Below are 21,621 nucleotides of genomic sequence, written 5' to 3' on the forward strand. Positions count from 1 at the left end.
TGGCAGCACAACCAGTGATCTGCAGCAGTATCTACCTAAGAAATCCGAGACTATACGTAGACGACCCGGAGTTGTACTCGCAGCGGTAGGACGATTAAAAGACGAAGAGATTGAGAATTCGATATATACCTACTTTATAGTGTTGTATGTAGTATGTACCTACTAAGATAATATTCGTGGCTAACATGAGTGAACGGTGGCGATTTCTTACATATACACCTGATGCAGCAGCATGTTTTCTAATTTAATAAAATCCGACTATCAGATTTAAGGTGGCAAAGAACAACTGCCCGAGGTAAATGTTAAATGTTTTTTACGTTGTTGTGCCATGTTATATTGTTTAAATCATTTTCGATAATTTTATTTTTTGTCCCTATCTCACAACATTCTTACGAATAAAAAATATTATTAATAATATTAGTACATAATAATAGAAGATGATTATCATAGTATAGCTATACCTACTATTGAAGTTTTTAATTACTTGTAATCAACGAAATAATGACAATCAAATTAAAAAAAAAAAGTTTGGAACTAGTCAGTTTAGGATTCCAAAATTAAATTAAATTTGTAAACTATGGCATCCTCCAAGCACCTCTACTAGTAGGTATTATCTTTTAGTGTATCCGTCTCGATTGAATAGATGATTAAAGAGTCATATATTTTTTTTTATCTATTTATGTTTCGGAAGTCAATTAAAGTATCATACTATCATTTCAATATTAAAATTCGTTTGTGCATGAATATGCAAAATAAACATAATATAGCCAAGTAAGTATATTGTAGTGGTAATATAGGTAGTATTGATATTTTGCAAAGGGTGAGAGATAGTATAATAAAAACAGACGTAACAGTGTAACATCGAATGTCAACAACGTAGATGATTAACGAATTACAGTATTTACCAACACACATTCGACACACGCGATTACCAACAATTGTCGTTATTGTTGTAAGGTGAAAAAAAAAACGTGTGAAATGAAAACGAGTCACGACACGATAGGTATAAGGCATTAAGACAACATACTACACTCGGATTTACAGACTACCTATAAAGCTGTTGCGTTCTCACACGAACTCACGTACTCTGGAAACGGTTGAATATATTATTATGATATTAGAGTTTGCGGATTTTTTGTGAGAAATATTTTATTTATAATTTATACGCTAAGTATACGCAGGCACGCAGCGAGTTGAATATAAATTATATATTATACACGTGTTAAGTATAATATAAAACTATAAAAGGCGTATCTGATTAGGAACTTGATTTTGATGTATATCCAACGATAAGTCAATGGTTAAAGTGATGATCGCGGAATAAGATGGCGGTCTGTTGCAACTTATAATACTCGTTGCGAGTAATATTGTAAACAGTAATAATATTATTGTGTACTTTCGTGCTCATATCGAACGCAAATAAACCATGTTATTTAATGTTGTATATTTTGTAACTATTTATTTAACATACCTAACAGGTATAATGTACATTTGCCAGTTGGCTGCAGCTTATATAGGTACCTAATACCTATCGGCTATCTGTAAATGCTTAAAAAAAATGTAGGTACCTATATAGTTTATTTTGTTTATTGTATTCAGAGTTAAAAATTGCATGCATTTTTTTGAATAAAATTACTTTTATTTAAATATTTTTCTGCAGTTGAAATTGGTCAATCTGGCTTGATCAATCTCTGATCTACGTGCAATAGATTTGCCATTGCCACATCTTTTATAACGTTAATATTGATCCATAATATTATGTTTAATACAAATTATCAAACTGACATATTCTGTATTATCTTATTAAAAAAATAATAAATGAACTAGGTTCAATTACAATTGGAAATATATATACTTTTAAGTAGGTAGTATGAATTCCTGAAATCAACTAAATGGAAATACCATAATATTTTGAGTGTATGTAGGGGCTTAATACAAATAATATATAGGTACAAATATATTTCTATTCCATTTAACTATATTTGAACTAAATATTCAATAGGTAACAAAATAGACCTTGAAATCTTTCAGCGTTAAGTCACTTAAACACATAATTAAATGTAAATATTCGATTAGTATTATTATATCTGTCAGTTAATCGAATCAACTAATTAACTCAGATTTTTCTCGGCCAATAGTAATACCTATAGATTAAGAATCCATAGTACCTATAATATAAGAGTGAAACAACAGCTAAAATACTTTTGGGAAAAACGAATTTGTCATATTTCTATTATAAATGAAGTGATAATCATCGCATTTGAAAAACGATTCTACAAACTATCTGCACGCGTGGCTGATCAAAAATATATCGATCATACCAAACCTCATTTACATCATATTGGTCGATCAATTTATAACCGATAACAGTTTTATCGTCGATCTAAGTGATATTGAATCTCGAGATGTTGGTAATTTCTTTTTTTTTTTACATTTTAATTAAACTTTTTAAACTACCTATTTAAAATAATAAAATATTAGAATATAATTAGCGCAATTTTGATTTCGATTTCAGGAGAAAAAATACTGATTACTGATGGTTAGAATTGATGCTCTAGAAAAAAGAAACATAAAATTGAATATAATTAATTTTTTTTTATCGATTTTGTAATTTAAAAATAACCTTTTTTCGTGTTTAATTATACAACACGCTTTCTCGTTTTTAATACTCTTGTAATTATAGATAATAATTATCTAAAATAATACATAAAAAATTATTATACATTATTATTGTTTATAAACGATATTATTAACTACCTGCTTCATAAGATTTAAAATTTAATTCTAAATTTACATCGGAGCTATAATTTTGCCTAATTCAATGCGCCGTTGAAATTCTTTGCTGAATTCTTTTTATTTTTAATTTGATTGATTTGAATACATGACCAATAAAACCTAAAACTTCATAAATTTAAATAACTTGTTTAGCCGATGTTACCTACTAGTTTTAAAATGTTTGTACGACTCTATATTATAATGAAACGAATTATATTAAATATATGTATTCATGTCAAGATAATTGTTTAGAGAGATTTGCTTAAAAATAATATTTAAATCACTTTCGAGCGTTTAAATAATATTATATATTTTAACATTTTTTTTATGTTGAATAGATTTATTGAGTTTTGTTTCTGTTTTCCAGATAAAAGTAAGAACAAATATGTATTAGATAAGTTAAAAATAATTATTTAATTACACGAATACATAATTTTGGGTTCTATCAATAATTAGCCTCTCTCAGTGTACCTATATACATAAAATATTTATTTTGTAATTATCAGCCATGAAATTTACTCGTTGTTAAAGGACTTGTCAATATTGTCAATATTAATTTAAACATTACTTTGACATCAATGATGACAGGTTTATGATAAATGTATTATGCATACAATATAGATTAAACAATTAAATTCATCACTTGAAAAAATATAATTATTATTAGATACTCAATTGCAAAAAAGAAATAAGGTTTCAATAAATTAATTTGTGAATTAATATTTCTGATTTCCATATTTAGTTTGATTCGTATGTGTAATTCCAGGTCAAAAAAAGTTTCTAATATAGTAATATATAACCAAATCTGAAAAAATCATACATCTAATGGCATATATATCCCATTGAAATATACTCATATTAAATAATATAAAATATTCTATACCAACCTTAAAAGTGGTTATAATTATAAGAACTATTTTAGATTCTGACGTTAAGACAATTATTAATTCATAGAAAAACTGTTAAGGGTGTCGGTGCCAGTATTTCCAATTTTCGAAATTTCTATGCCATTTGAATATTATATTTTATATTTTAGTTATTGCCTTAATTATAATACTTTTCCACTAATCTACAGCTCGATACTTATTTAGACAGGGTCGATACGGTGTATTATATCAACGAAATGACTTCACGGGAAAAACTCTCACTCCCTGTAGAATAGTCTGATTTCGTAAACTTTTTTTTTATCTCAAAGATGAGAAGTTTCTACAGGTCAGATCAAAGCTCGATTTTTTATTTTACTTTGAATAGTAGTAGAAAAATACGTTTGAAAAAGGACAAATATTATGCATTTTTCAAATGCATATTCCAGTTTCTATAGTTATAGTTTTCAAAATCGGGCTTTGATCCGACCTACAAAATGTTCTCTACTTTAAGATAAAAAAAAAATTAACGAAGTCCGACAATTCTACAGGTCGTGAGAGTTTTTCCTGTAAGACATATTTTTGTACCAAAAAACGCACCGGCACCGAAACCCCTAACAGATTAAATCAAACAATCTGTTTTAAACCAAATCCAGACAATTTTTGAGTAAAATCCGAGCTTTGTTCAAAATCGATCGTTAAACTAAAATATGGTTTAAATATTAAAAAAACAATATACGTAGTTGTATAATTGTCTTGCACCAAAAATTCATTTTAAATATCAAATAGCAAAATATATGATTTATTATTGATATATTTTGTGTTGACAATACATTTCGTTGTACCATCGAACAGACTGGCACGTATGTACACCGCATATAAATAATAATTATTTTTTATATCATTCCAAAAAATATCGTTTGTTATATCGGATTTAAAATTTATAAGAGATACCATATATATATTATATTATATTATATTTTGTATACAATCACTAAAATCTAATCATGTGGTTAAGACTCGTAATTCGTATCAATTAACGGTACTATATTTATTATATTTATTAAATACAAATATGCCAGCATTGTAAACCAAAATTGTTATGTTAAGGCCCAAAATGTAATTAAAAATATATAAAACAAAAATTCAAACCCTTATTTTTAATAGGTACCTATAGGTACCTATATAGTACTATAGTAACTATATTTATACATTATACATCGGTTGTATATTAATACAACTCTCGTGTACGCCTTTTGGAAATTAATACAGGCCACAACGAAAAACTACGAATGACGGTTTAGAGTATACGAATATGTATAGTGGCATATTTATATTATATATATTTTTGATGTGAACTAAATTGGCTTTGATTGAGTTAATAGACGTTTATAAGTATACAATTTATAATAATATACTTCCTAGAGAAAGATATATATATATATATATAAAAGATAGGTCCAGAATGTTCAATAATATCTAAAATATAACATAAACATGTTATATTTATAACATAAAGTATTTTAAGTATATTCATTAATCATATAAAAGTATATAATACATATAATATTATATGTGTTATATATAACACATATAATATTATATGTGTTATATATAACTGTACCTTGTTATTAGGTTTATTGGCATATGTTGGTGAATACACGCACCTATATATACCTACAATAAATATACTTTAAATTATGGTTTAAACCACATAAATACGGGCTAATAACATTTCAATCGTAAAATATATTCTTATAATTATATACTAATATGTACCTATAATATATATCGGACGTCTACCAGAGTAATAAGAACAAGATTTAGGGATAGGGTGATATTGTTGATTTATATCCATTTGGAATTTGTGTATACTAAATAATAATTAATTTAATCAAATGTATTTATTAATAATAAATAACAGTGCTCAATTGCGGACTACTTTAAATAACTATTACTGATATTATAATTACTTGACATTTGGGCCCGCTTTAAATGTTTAAAATAATTACACAGGTTAAAACAAAATATATGGCTAGGGGAGATTCTAGATAATATGCTATCTAATTAGGAATATAAGAGGTAGGTTGTTTATAGAAATGTAGAATGTATATTATAATGTAAAATATATTCAACGTATCTCACCGTGTTTGTCCCAACAGATAATAAGCTTAATATATTGTTTTATTTGTCGGGTGATTACGGAGTTTGAGGTAGCCATTTTGCATTACCTCAACAAAAAGTTAAATCATATAATTACATTTGAGTTTTGTCATATTTTATAACACCATTTACCTAATTTAAATAGAAATTAATAAATTAATTTTTTTATGTGATTATTGGGACTAAAACGTTTCTAAATAATCCGAATGATAAAAATGTGTAAGGGATACACAGTGCCATAGTACATAAATTAATTATCATAATATCGTAGGTATATACCTAATATTATATTATTATATACAACTGGAAAGTCAATATACTGAGGTAGGTATCAGTATCATATTATTATTTGAATACCTAGTAATAATAAAATATACTAATAAATTCTTACTTTTAAGAAGTACTAGTGTGTAATTTAAATAATTTTTAATGGGTACTAAACCATTTTACATACAATAGTGGGTATTATTAATTAATAAAGTTTTACTGGCAAAGATTCCTACTTGAAAAATAGTATATACTTACATCACTGTTTATTTCTGGATACAAGTTACATTGAACATTTAAATAAATACTGTTACTAGATAAGTAGATAGGTATTAGGTAGTAGCCAGTAGGTACCTAGATATATAATATAAGTAAAACTGTCAAAACTTAAAATGTGAAATACTTCAATTTTATTTATTTAACTTAATATACCTAGTTTTTTAGTTATATAGGTAATGCTATATACTTACTGAGGAATAAGTTATAATAATATAAAATATGTACAACACAGAGAGCTAGTAGACATGATAGTAGTCCCTATAACATAATTTTCCAAAATTTACTTAACTTCCTACACATACATATTATACCATTAACTGCGTTTAATATTACTATAATTTTTTTTCTAATTCTAAAATAATTTGTAATATACACGGGTTAGTGATTACTGATATAAATTAGTACAGATACTATTGCAGAGATTTTCAAACTTTTTTTACGATTGTAATTTTATGTTTACGTCCATCAGTTATATGGAAATAACATGAGGAAAATTAAAAAACTTATATGAATATAAATTATTATTTTTTTTTTAAATTTTAAAACTGTTTTCTCAAATTGTATCTAGTATCTATTAACTCAAATAAATAAAAATATACAAGATCACCTATAGGAAAAATTATCTGGATACTAAATACAATTGACAAATATCAAAAGGTATAAGATACTTCCTCCTCGTTGCAGCGTCATGTAGTTGTTATTAGGTTTATATGTTTTACCATAAATAGGTACCTTACACCTATATAGCATGAGGTTACAAACCTATGGTATGCTTGCCAAAAGATGCACGTTATACACATACGATATATACGACGTACTTTAAGTATTTTTATTTCATTGTTTTATCATGTATTTAATGAAATTAAAAAATAGTGAAAATGTTCCCCGTTATTTCTAAATAATACAATTCAACATAATACAATTTTGAAAGTTTGGAACTCACTTCCAGATATAATATTTTATACTTTGAAAAAAGTTGCTAATTTCAAATACATTCAATATTCGCAACATAATATATAGTTGTGAAAGTTTATTTCCACAAAGAATTCGATCAAATGAAAACAGGAATAATACGTTAATATAATATGGATGAAGCTAATGCAGCTTGTGATTCATTAACTTGTAAAACTAACAAAAAATATAGGTACCTGATGTTAAAAAAAAATTGTCTATAGATACCTACTTACAATATGAACAGTGTTATTCCTGGCATGTGGCAAATTAATTTTTTCAAAAATTTCAGCACATAATCTGCAAAATGTTCCCTGAATTGCCTATGAATTATATTGTGAGAAATTTTATCGTGTACCTACGAATATTTTTGATTTCTTATATTCCACGATCAGATGCAGCTTTAGTGGTATACGGTAAATAGGCAATTATAATAACAATAACAATATTGTATGCCTATTCCGTTACATTCGATCGAAATGAATATAACGATAAATAATAATACGAGTATTGTCGATACGATCTGCACGAAGAAAGGTATTGGTAAGTTAATATTTTTATCTGACTGCAATAATATGATAATGTTGGATGTCCAACAGAACGCATTGGCGTCAACCTGATTTCGTTGTAGGAGAAATCTGCGTTTGATGTTGCTGCAGCACCGAATGCCGATAGGAGATACACCGCCACACCTTCGCCGATAAATCTTTTACAAAATAATATTACGATGATCGCCATTTGGCACTACCATTGATCGTATCGTCACGTACAATAATTATTGTATTACAAATTACAATATAATATCCATGTCTACCTGTCATACACCTGTTGCAGCTACTTAGTGAAATCGTTTTTACCCATTATGAAATGGGCACCATTTTTTCATTACGTTTCATGAAATACGAATACAAAATCATTAAATGGACATTGTCATTTTTTTACGATTCGTATTCGTCGATATGCCATGTGTAAAACCAAAACATACGTGCAGCTTTCTTCATGACATTTTATATTTTATTATCATATTATGTAAGTGTAGGTAGTATCTCGTGAGTTGTCGAGTATAATATATATTCAAATAAGTTCTAATAAACGAATTAAAATTTGTTTGACGAATAGAGTGTTAAAAAATCATATTAAATTTCGGGAAATGAACAACTGGGAATTGTCGAATAAAAAATTTTAGTACGCGACAATTGGCAATGAAGAACGAACGGTACGATGAGCATTATATAAAATATGTATAATATGTTAAAAATAAATAAAAAATACCAGTTTACAGTTTACAGATAGTTGGGTACTGGTATAGTTGCGGCGTATTGCATATCGAATACACGATATTATAACAGTGCAGTATACATATTATTTATTTTAATAAATTTATACATGTAGGAATATATATAATTTATATAATTGAACACCACGACGCGACGGTCGAACTACGCATACCTACCGGTTAGAAGCTTTCGGCTTACCACAGTTTGTCTGGTCGATAATAGTCAGACATATAATATAGACGCAACTACGATGAGTGCCGCGAGTGTTGCTAGAAAGATACCATATTGCGTAGGTGGTACACCTCCATCAATATAACATATTGCGATAGGTTCAATAAATCGCAATCGGAAATATTATTTTTCGCGTATCTCTTCAAACGATTCACCGACTACCGACAGCGATAAACAAATTCGTTCCGCGAATATAATTTTGCGTGTTTCGATGGCTATCCCGCAGAAAAAGTGTACACGTGCTTAAGGTTTTCTATTCGTCAGAAATCGTGTGTTTGATCGCGTATTTTTTTGTTATGCTCGCGGACGAATTATGATAAGTAGTATCTACAGTATAATATATAGGTATAGTATATATAGGTAAACGCATAACGGGATAAATATATCTAAAAAAAAAAAAATTTTAATAATATATAAATAATAATATGCGGTCCAGTATTTTTTCCTTATCTATACGAAACGGCGACAAATTAAATACCTAACTAAAATTAATTAACTGAATCATAAGCGATTAAAATATTATTATACCTATTCATCATCGTTTATGTGCATACACCGACGAGTTATAATAAGTTATTATTATTATCAACAACCCACTTTTCTTATTACTCCGCATACCCATTTTAACGAATCGAACGATGCACATTTCATAAATTCTATAGCCTCATAATAATATGAAATTGGTCCAATAACAACGCGGCAATAAGTATAGCATTAAAAACATAATAATAGCAAAGACGCGGCGGCGGTGCTCGCGTATGTATGTTAATTCGGCGCGCGCGCTCGTCCGACCCTAGCACGATCCACAATATTATTATTATTATTACAACAGATTAAATTAATATATAATATTATACAATGTATACGCGCGTATGTACATTATAATAACGTTTTAATATCAATTTGCGCAGAGAGCAACAGCCGGCGACGAACACGGACACGGCGACTACGATGATTAAACAATGATAAATTAATTGATGCGAATTGATTGGCTATTGGCCGCGGCGGCAGACTTTTTATTAACGGAAGGAACGCGGCGCCGCCGGCGGACTGTGTGTGCGTGCGCGCGCGCGTGTGTCCGTGTGTGTGAGTGTTAAGTTTGAGTATAACTTACTAACACACACACATTAATAGTATATAGTCAAACGAGTAATAATAATATTAATAAAAATATTATGTAGAGCACTCGAACGTGTGTTCACGTTGTTATAATTATTACCTGCGCGACGCGCGTTAAATAACATATATTATTATAATGCATGGGTACCTACATCTATAGGTACCTAAAATAATATTATTATTATTATTTATTATTTTATGCATTTTCGTTTTATGGTTTTGTGGTATAGATTTCACGTGCGTGTGTGTTTGCGTAGAACGATATTAGGTATATATATATACAGTTACCTACAACCATACAAGGTGATCCATTTATAGGTGTCCACACTCAATTTTAAATTTTTACCAACATGTTTTTTCCTACATAATTTTATATCATTGAAAAACAACATTTTTCAAGTATTCTTATTTATTTGAATTACAGCATATTACCTACTTACATTTTTAATTTCATATTCCAAAGCTGAATATTTGTTTGGAGTGTTTCTATATAAAAATCATATTTTGAAAGGGTAGTAGTAAGTTATGACTTTTGAGGATTAAGGTTTAGGAGAGCAGAGTAGGTGGCATAGGGGTATCCAAAATGTTGGTCCATTATCTCACTCGTCAAACTTAAGACACTCACCACGAGTTGAAGTTATAAGTTTATAACTAATTAACTACTCTTAGACACTCAAATGAATCACCTTGTATGATGTAGTTACACCGTCTTCGTCTTCACCGCTAATAACGAAAATATATAATATACTAACGACTACCGGGACGGGCGCAACCGGTTTCGTATACCTATACTGCATTATAATAATATTAATATTCTCTACGACGATATATACCCGGCCGGTAGTTTTTCGTTTACGGATATGATGAGATTTACGCGGCGCTTCGGTTCCGAGAGATCGTCTAGGTATGTTATAGGTATTATTATTATTATTATTATTATTATTATTATTATTATTATTATTATTACTAGCTGCGATGTGTAAGCTGCAGGCCTCGATGGCAAACTAATAATAATATGATGCATAGGTATATTATGCCTTACACTATATTATAATACATCAACAGACAAAAAATTATTGTTAACATCTCGTCTGACCTTTGTGCGTCATAACATTTCAGTTGTTACGTTACTATACAATATTATATTATATTATTGTTACGAACTACGAATTACGAGACTAAATAATATAATATGTGATTTATCATAATAATAAATAATCATACATATTATTACAGGTGTATGCGTTTACGCGATTTTTATTTCCGCGAGGCTGTTCGGGTTCAACGACGGTTGCACCGAAGGAAAAAACAATAAAACTTCGTCGATCGAAAAAATTATGATATTAAGTTCCTATACTATATTATGCGTTAGTATATCATTTACTTTCAAATATCTTATAATATAATGAACAGGGTGATTCACCAAGCATGCTAACTCCCATCAATTCCTTAAATAATAAATTTATTCAAAATAGGATTTTTTGAATTCTTAAGTATACATATGGATCATATTTTCAAATACATACATTTTTTTATACCATTTAAGGAGTGTATAGTTGGTTCTTTAGCGACACGAACTTCTTTTTTTCAAATTAGACTCACCCTTTTTTCCTATATATTGGTACCTAATCATATTATTTTTTCGAAAATGTTGATGTATCTAAATAAATATTCATTTGAGTAGGTAGTTTTTGTCACTTTTTGAGTTATTTTGTTTTGGACGCGGAGTAAGGACCGCGATAACTGATAATGGTTTTGGAAGATTTATAGATTATAGGTAATGCCATATTGGGTGATGAGGGGTGAGGCATAGGCGCAAATAGGGGGGGGGCTTTAGGGGCTAAGCCCTCCCAAAAATGTCCATAGCCCCCCAAACATTTCCTACGTTTTGTTTTAAGCTTATTCAATATTATCAAATTAATGCTTTAGCCCCCCCCCCCCAAATCCCAAACGCTATTTGTGCCTATGGGGTGAGGGCTATGACTATTTGAAAATTGTATTTATTATTATTATAATCTATCAACATTTTACAATTTGTAAACTTTTTTCCGAGAATATTAGGTAAATTCTAGATATAATATTACATTTATTTTTTATTTCTTAAAAGCAGTTTTTAAAGAGTAGATAATATTATCCTTAGTATATGCATTTTAATAACTCAGAAACTACTCATTTCAATTTTGATGATTTAGAATTTAGAATTTAGATACATAAACGCATTCAAGAAAATCATCTGCTCTATAATTTACATTAAAAAAAATTAGTTCTCATTTGAAATCACCATCGGACACTAAATGGTACAAACAAAATATCTATACAATTGAAAATATGGTCTTTATGAAATATGTATAAATACAAATTTTAAAAATTCGAGTTTGAATAAATTTACAGAGAAAGAGATTAGGGTAAACATGCTCGGTGCATCACCCTGTACGCCATCATATTATTATAACCCGAACAGTCTAATAATAATATTACTGTATAGTGTATATTATAATAATAGACTGTGGTAGGTACCTATTATAATGTGCCTAATAATACCAATACTGCTTATGTATATATTATATATATATATACATTTATTTATTTATTTTTATGTAGCCATGTAGGTAAGTATATTACGTACAATATATTATTATTTAGCACCGACATAAATAATGTGTAATAACTCGCGGTTGTGCAAGCCCGCAGTGTTTTTTAGTCGTAATAACGTTCTGTGTACCGCGTTTTCGTGTATCTATCTGTATTATAGTTGTCTGCATAATATACGCGGTCGGGTTAGGGTTTAGGTGTGGCGAGGGGGTGGGTGGTTTATGACGGTGGAGTGCCAGGGAGGGCCGACGGACTTACGTAGTACGGAAGACTCGCGTATAAAATACGACCGCCGCCACTGACCCGCAATAATAATGATATACATATTATAAACGTCCTGCGGTCATGGTGCCGTCGCTCGTCTGTGTGTACATATTATACGTAATATCACATAATATTAAAATATTATCTCCGTTTTCGCGGATATTACTCTTAAGACAAAACATCGCGTTTACATTGAGCGTATCTACCACTGTAATACTAGTATAATATTTAGGTATGTACAAAAGCGGAGGTTGATGCATATTTTATTTGGAGGGGCTAAAGTCCCGGTTCTATTTTATCATGATGTTTTTGTACTTTATTATTTAAATGAATAAAATAAGACTTCTATTAATTCACAGACGGATTGATTATATTTCCACAATACAGTTAATGATTCACCAAGCATGCTCATTGCTCACTCCTATTTTCCTTTAATATATCGATTTATTCAAATTCTCAAGCTTACCGAAAGATTAAGGATGATAACATAAACAAATACAAATTTTTTTTTTTATAATGTAAACCACCTTTTTTTGTTCTATCGAAAATTGTAAAGAAGATGATTTTTTTGAAAATGTTGATGTAGGTACCTATAAATCAAAACTCAAACGAGTACCTACTACTTCCTGACTTCTGAGATACCTACTTTTGCGTACAAAGGATAAAAATGCATTCTGATATTGGTTTCGACTTAAGAAGAAATGGGGGCTACGCAATGATTAGAAAATCATAACAATTTATTATCATTTTATAATTTATAAAATATTTCGAGTACGATATTACTAGAGCTATGGACTAAATATTACATGTATTTTATATTTTATTTAAAACCATTATTGATTATTGAGGACTGGGTATAATTATTAGGTATATCATATTGTATACTCAATGCTATTATCCCTAGTGCGTAAAGTTTAATAACTCAACAACTACTCGTAATACGAATATCGATTTAAATGCGTAGACGTTTTCAAAAAAATAATCTAATCAACAACTTGCAGACTGTATGGTATTAAATGGTATATTGCATAATGTAGCTATATACCTAAATATAATATATACAGCTAACAACTACCCATTAATAAGTTATTACAATATACAGTTGTATAGACTATAGAATGTACTTTACTATTTAATTTATGAAATAATAAAATGTATTTAAGGACTTAATGTCCCTAAATGACACAATATTTATGTGTCAAACTTAATTTAGGTACATATATAGGTACTATAGAGCCACATACAAATATACAAATTGAATATTTTGGACTAATTTTCAAATAATTTCATGAAGATGGTTCACGAATACCAAGTCGATTCAATCGTTTCTTGCAATGTGTGTCTGGACTAATCGCCAAGTGACCAATATTCATGTAGGCAAAATGCCAAAACCTATTATTTCGGCACGTGACCAGGCATATCTAGACACGTCCGGTTGCGTTTAACAAACACGGAAATCGTGGTTTTAATTACGAGAAACGACAAATTATTGCAACAATTGTGTTTGTCATACGAACATAATGCCATAATGTAGGCAGATTAAAGTGTTACTTTGGCTTCAACTTTTGCCCGTGACAAATAAATACCTACATAAAAACTAGATGTACGTAGGTATACGGATATAGTATATCCGTGACCCGTATTGTCGTATGGGGTGTGAGAATATTAAAAAATGATCTATTCAGGCCTAAAATCAGGCTTTCATTTGAAAAAAATTTCTGTTTTATGTTATTTACAACTAAAACGTTACACATTTTTTGCGTTTATCGTTATTCAGAATTAAAACGTTATACAAGTTTTACGTTTATCGTTATTTAGAATAGTGTCAATACCTATTAAATTTATTAATAATAACTAATGCGGGTAGGTAATGGCCCAGGTACGGAATATAATAATATAATCATTTCTAATGTCCGTATGCATGGAGTAATTATTTCTACGAAACCAATATAACTTTTAAATACATGGATTTTAAATAATTTATTTTTGGTGTTATTTTTCATTCAATGGTATTCTATAAATTACCTACGTAATGCGTTATGCATTGTTTAATGATATATAATATATTTTGTTAATTGTTATGTTTTGTTTAGCGGTTCTTAATTATTTTTGACTATCGCTTTCCGCTATAATTACGTTTACAAATTTCAATCGTTTTTTTTTTTTTTTGTCAAATATAACGTTATTTTAAAGTTTGGATGCCCTGCCTAAAATTAATTAGCCCTGACGTGTATGCATATTATTATTACTATTATTATTACAATTTAAACGAGGGCCAACAAATGTTGTGTCAACGTTGCAATGAAAGTCATGCGGTATCGTGTACCAATTTTCTAGTACCTATATGGTTTGTAAAATTCAACAAATTTGTGGAATCGTACTCTACTGAACAAAAAAACTGAAATTGATTATTTTAAGCTTACAGACATATTTATCAGTTGTTGGGTATGCTATATTTTGGTGTTATAAGCAATAATAATATATTATATAGATTTGAAAGCTATACATACAATATGCATTCAAAACATACGATTATGAGCGAAGTTCAGACTACTTTTTACTTTTTAGACTATTTTGTATACCTAAGTATGTAGGTAGTATTTTAGTACGACAGTAGGTACCTAACTTATAAGAACTTTGAACTTTGAATTATTTTTGAATTTCGTTAAAATTTTAAAATAATTTTCTCATTCATCTTTTAGGTATGCATAACAAAAAATATTAAACATATCAGAAGAAAATTTTTACAAAACAATAATATTCTTGTACTTATTGTACTTATTGTTTGGCAGCCAATAAATTCATACATATTAGAGCTTGTGTGAGTTATTTTTATGAATTTAAGAGTAAAGGGCATTTAGTTTTTAAATTATATTTATATTGTATACTATAATGAGTTATAAAAGAATAAAGTAATTCATTAACGAAAGTAATAAACTTTTTAACTAAATTTGCTGGCTGTGTAACTAATATTTGTTTACATTCTTTAGTTATAACCGTGCTGCAAGATGGAAGATTTGCTACGTAAACATTTTTCAAACTATAACAAATTATTGTTGTATGACTATGTGCATATAAATTATGCACATAATAGATCCTGTTAATATTCATGGAGCCCGATAAACATATCAATGTCTAATTTAAGTAATAGGTAAACGCAGTATTACGTAAGGTTATATATAACATCTATATGCAAATTTCTAGACTAGTTTCATGTCACAGTAAAAATAATAGTGCTGTTAAACTTGCAAAATGATGGCAAAAGTAGAAACCCTATTTTAACGATAAAATAAAAAAAAAATTTATATATTATAGCAAAAAACAATTATTTACAACAAATGTTCAAACAACATGTCCCCCGGATGTGTTCCCACAAAGCATTTTTTATCGTAAACTATTAATAAAGTACCTAGTTGATTTGTTGGCATTTAATATCAATTTACACTCGTTCGGCCTACACAGTATAATATATTATTACCAACTTGTATTGTTCATAGCAGTTTTTTTCATAGCACCGGTTTATCGATAATAGGAGAACAACAATGGAGATAATACTTTAAGAAAAATCGTTGTGGAATAAATGTATAATCTAATTTTAAAACCACGGACGGCAGTAAAGATAATCATCAATATTTTTTACAAATATATCATTAATAATAACCATACCTAGGTAGTAAAACAATTTTTAAAATGGTCAATGGACCAGTCACTATTATTTATTTTATTTGGGATATTAAGTACTTTTACTGTAAGTAGGTACCTACTAGATCAAATGTACAGATATAACTATATATTATTAAATATGCAAACTAATGTTTATTTCAGTTTTTATCTAGATCCAGACAATCTGATTGTAAATAAAATATTAATTTTGTTGCGTTACATAGGAATAACTATATAAGTTATAACTTATAAGTCATCATATTTAACGATTGTTAATTTTAATAATACTACCGACTATAAATCAGTATTTAATAAATAGAACAAATTATCATCTGAACAAATAATAATTTTAACTGTATCATGAAAAATAATAGCTCAACCCTAGTCAAATATTGTGAAATATTTCATAGGTAATACCTATAATTAAGAATTAATATTACATTTTTGCGGATATATGCGATTACTGATTACCTAACTGAAACAATAACTTGTGGGTGCCTATATTATAATAATTACTATACATTAAATTTGGTTAACTTGGTTGTAAGCTGTCGTATGAAAATTAGAGTGATTATGGCAGTTTTTCCATGTTTTTTGAGTTAACTGTAGTCCATACACGACTCACGAGACTATAGTAACGTTATATAATATAATATAGTCTATATACTCTATAGGTTACCTGTTACCAAATTTAAGACGATTTATACTCAAGAGACGAGAATCAAAATATCTATTACATATTTATAAGTATTTTATACACATTATACACGTTTGCTGATGTTTATAGCTTTAAATATATTCACTATTTTACACAGAAATCGTGTCTTGCTTCAAGCAGGAAGTTTATAAATATAACTATACAAAAAAAACATTAAGAAAAAATATCACAAAGCAATGATTAGAATGTAGTATACGTGAGTTGTGACTCGGTAAGGGAGTAATAGTATACATATTATCTGATATCAATATAATATCTATATTCATAAACTACATAGTGTGTATATATATTATACGCATGTATATACAAACCTTAACATAAATAAATATACATAAATGAATGTTCACATTTAATTCACGTGTTTCTTGAATATATTAATATTAACCGCTGAGTAATGTACCTATCTGATTGCATTAGTGAAAATCTAATGAAAAAATAAATAAAATAATGTCGAATGCGATGAATATTTAATAATTGGCAACCCGGGACCTACTCAAAATTAAGTTAATAATTGATCCAAGTACCTATACACGAAACCATGAGCTCATGCAAGATATAAATTTTTAAATTTATATTTTATAATGTAAAATAGACCGAATTTATAAAATATATAATAATGAATTGTAATAATTAGTTAAAACTGACAAGTACCTAAACATTAATAAATGACTAAACTTTAAACCAAAAACACGTCCCAAAACTAGAATATTTTTATACGTTTAAAAGTAAAGAATTAGTATTATATAATTATATGCAACCACTGTATGATTTTGTTGGCATGTTTTTTTTTATCAAGCGGTTAAAAACATATATCTTAATCACTGCATTGTTTTAATTTAGTATTTTGATCAATTTAAATACCATGCACGCTGTGTTAAAAAGCATTATTTAAATTTTAATTTTCGGCTATTTAAAATATAAATCCGAAAAAATTAACTTTGTGTTTGATTTCAAGCATTAACAAGAATAATTATTATCTGAACAGAAGAATATTACATTCCAAAAACAATGAAGTGTAGACAAAAATTGAAAAAAAATACCTTTTTGAGGAAGTATGAGAATTCTTGATGCGTCCAATTTCTGGTTTATTGACACTGAAAAGGCATACGGGCCACACAGAGAGTTGTCCGGGCATATTAAATTTTCTACACATAAAATAAAGAATTAGTTTGGAAAAGTTAAGTGGTATGTACCTATTCAATTGTGTTTTCTAAATTTTGAGATTTTGGAATATGAATCACGAAAATAGTATTTACTATAAGATATATTGGACACGTTAAACGATTCTCACTACAACTCAGATATATGAAAACATAATGTAGTTTCGATATAAGAACTGGACATATTTAAAAACAAAATACTTATAAGTTTAGGTATGCCTACTTCAAAATTTTTTTCAAACACTGTTTGACCATGGTTTGGTTCGTATTTGATATTTTTTATAACGAATATTTATACATTTTTTGCATTTCCCAAATTAGTAACTCATTCCAAACGTATACCTATATTGAATAAAAAAAAAAATTGAGTTAGTAAATTAATTTATTTTGACTCAATTCAATAGAAATATTATGGTTTTTAAATTATTACTAATGTCTTGGGTCATCTCTAGAGTCATTCATGTTCGTAATTGAGTAGTAATATAATATGCCAATTCAAGGATTCACACACAAGTTCAAATTACTCGTTATCGTAATAAGAAATTATTCTTGTGTGATCATCAGTACGCATTTCAACGAATTTTATAGTACATTTTTCAACTATTATGTAAGTTATAATTGAAATGTTTTGAGTTATAAGCCATAACAATACTGCAGTTGTCTATTTTGACGGTACATTATCAATTAGCAATTATTGATTTATCAATTATACATAAATAAATGTTTCAAAGATAAATATTTTTGAACTATTACATTGATAAACATATTTATTTTAAATATTTGTTGTAAGAAATCAAATTAAAAATGGTCATGTTAATAGTAACTCCATTTATGATGAAACAATTCATCTAATTAGATATACCTAAGTATAATTTAATAAATATTTTTTTTTTTTAATATTTCGATTTATAAATAAACAATAAGCCAATTTTATTAACATATAACTACACTATATTATAGCTATAATTGTGTATTACAGTAAGTGTCTAAAAGTCATACTTGTTATTAATAAGTCTCAAAGTTTACAAAAAAAAAAAACGTTTCAATTAATATTATAAAAGTTATTAACTGGAAATAAATTATCTAGTATTTTAAAGTGTTAATTTCCAATATGCCGAGTAAAAATGGGTAGGTACTCGTGTAGTATGCTATCTACCAAAAAACTGAATTCACGTATAATGCTATACCAGTAAATATGACATACCTACCTCATACCTACCATACTTACTCTTAAAAATGTTATATTTTTGTTTCATAAGATTAGGGGAAAGTATCTACCTGTGACTTGAGTTCTTAAGATAAATAACATATTTTAACAGTGATACAATACTATAATAGCTAAATAGGTTATTTAGCTATTATAGTATTATCGCGATATATAGTAGCCATCGTGATAATTGGTAAATATCCACCAAGACCCACGATAACTTGCTTTTATAGTTTTATATTATATTATATTATGTTAGTCTATGTTGAGTACTTCCACCTTGATGTGTTAAGTAACCGATTTGTTAGACCGCCAACTAAAATAGGAATGATGGCGGCTCATTAAAACACAATACGACAATTAATTTGAAGTTTTTTAAGATGACGTAAAAACAACATCACAATGTATAACGTATTAAAATACTTCATGATCGTCAGCAATATATTAAGTGAATTTTAATGTAATAAATTGTTATTAATCAATAATCAGTAGGTAAAATACGGTAAACACTAAACACCCATTAAGTTTTTTGGTGGTAGCATACTACACCAACGAAGTAGTGGTATAACATACTATAAAAGTCATAGGCGCAAATAGGGTTGGCTTTAGGGGCTAAGCCCTCCTAAAAATGCCCATAGCCCCCCCAAACATTTCCTACGTTTTGTTTTAAGCTTATTCAATATTATCAAAGTAAGGCTTTAGCCCCCCCCCCCCCAAATCCCAAATCCCAAACTCTATTTGCGCCTATAATAAGAGTACCTGGAAATTACCAACAACTATCTGTAGAACAATTTTGAAGATATCTCAGTAATAAACAAATTTCAACAAAGCTCAGAGCAGTTTTTAAAACGTGATGTTTTTTTCATTGGTTTGGAATCAACAATAACTATACCCACTGCTATCTTTTTACAAAATCAACAAAGCGTAAATAACGGCTAACACTTGATCCTCGTTAAGTTTTTTTTTTTTATCATACCGATGCATTAGTTTTAGTTGTAAGTAAAAAAAAATAATTATATTTAACCACAATTACTATTAATCCATACAATATTTTTTGTTTCATTATACCTTGCAACTATAATAATTTTAACAAATATTTTAATCCGAATTAAAGTAAGAGAAGAAGATCGGGACCTTAAATTACTCGGTAGAGATTATTGGAATTCATAAAAAAAAGTCAAATCGTAAAAAACTTAAAGTTGAACTAGTAAAATAAAACTAAAATTTAAATTACCAATTATATTTTATGTACTGCGAGATTTACTATAAAAATCCAATTTTATGATCCCTAAACATGTTTAATGTAAACATATATAAATATTATGAGTTACCGAGAGCATAAGTCCTATAAGCCTACATGATAAACATATGCGATTAAAAATAAATCTGTGAAAAGACTTTTACATATTACATACATATTATAGGTACGTAGTATTATTTTATGATGTTTGTTATACAATTTCATGGTGCCTATCGTCTACAGAACAATACATTATTAAGTAAAATATGTTAATCAAACTATTTCAATTACAGTAGGTACAATTCATTATGCTGTACCAAAAGTTTTTATCATACAAAACATAATATACCTACGTAACAATGTACAAAACTATAATAAATTAATTAAACGCGTGGTGATCTGAACCTTGGAAATGTTATTTGATATTTTATAATATAATCTAACCACGATAACCAAGTTGGCGCACCATGTAATACAAATTGCAAGAATATCTAGCTAGAGCTTAAAATGTATATACATATTAATAATACATTGTACTAATAAAATATACTTAATAAAATATATACAATTTTTAAGAGTTTGAATACATACCAATATAATACACTTCTTTGCGTCTATTTAAAAATAATATCACGAATGTATTAAATTTATCATAAAAAAAAATATATTCATAAGGTTTATACATTTTGCATTAAGGTAGGTACTACCTAATTATATACCTAACTAAATGAAATATTTATGTACATATTTTAATTTTAATTGTAACTAATCTAGATAATAGATAGTTATACTCTATTAAGTAAATAGCATATTATACATTATATACATTTCTTCATGAAAATAGCGAAATTA

General features: G+C 28.0%; 1 protein-coding gene across 4 annotated transcripts in view; it reads right to left on the minus strand.

The window, feature by feature from the left end:
• Positions 1–21,621, minus strand: part of LOC100164650 (protein suppressor 2 of zeste) — a 68,782-nt gene that overhangs the window by 42,469 nt on the left and 4,692 nt on the right. Inside the window, exons 2-4 of one of the 4 annotated variants that reach the window (XM_029489162.1) lie at positions 21,361–21,383; positions 18,546–18,664; positions 18,203–18,307 (exon numbers count right to left, since the gene is read on the minus strand). The exons of 1 other annotated variant lie outside the window; for it this stretch is intronic. In XM_029489162.1, coding sequence (XP_029345022.1) covers positions 18,203–18,307; positions 18,546–18,577 — 137 coding nt within the window. In that variant the 5' untranslated portion in view covers positions 18,578–18,664; positions 21,361–21,383. The remainder of the gene's footprint in view (positions 1–18,202; positions 18,308–18,545; positions 18,665–21,360; positions 21,384–21,621) is intronic. 2 more of the 4 variants (XM_029489160.1, XM_029489167.1) reach the window with 2 other exon arrangements.

The sequence above is a fragment of the Acyrthosiphon pisum genome, chromosome X, assembly GCF_005508785.2.
Source record: "Acyrthosiphon pisum isolate AL4f chromosome X, pea_aphid_22Mar2018_4r6ur, whole genome shotgun sequence".
Lineage (NCBI taxonomy): Eukaryota > Metazoa > Arthropoda > Insecta > Hemiptera > Aphididae > Acyrthosiphon > Acyrthosiphon pisum.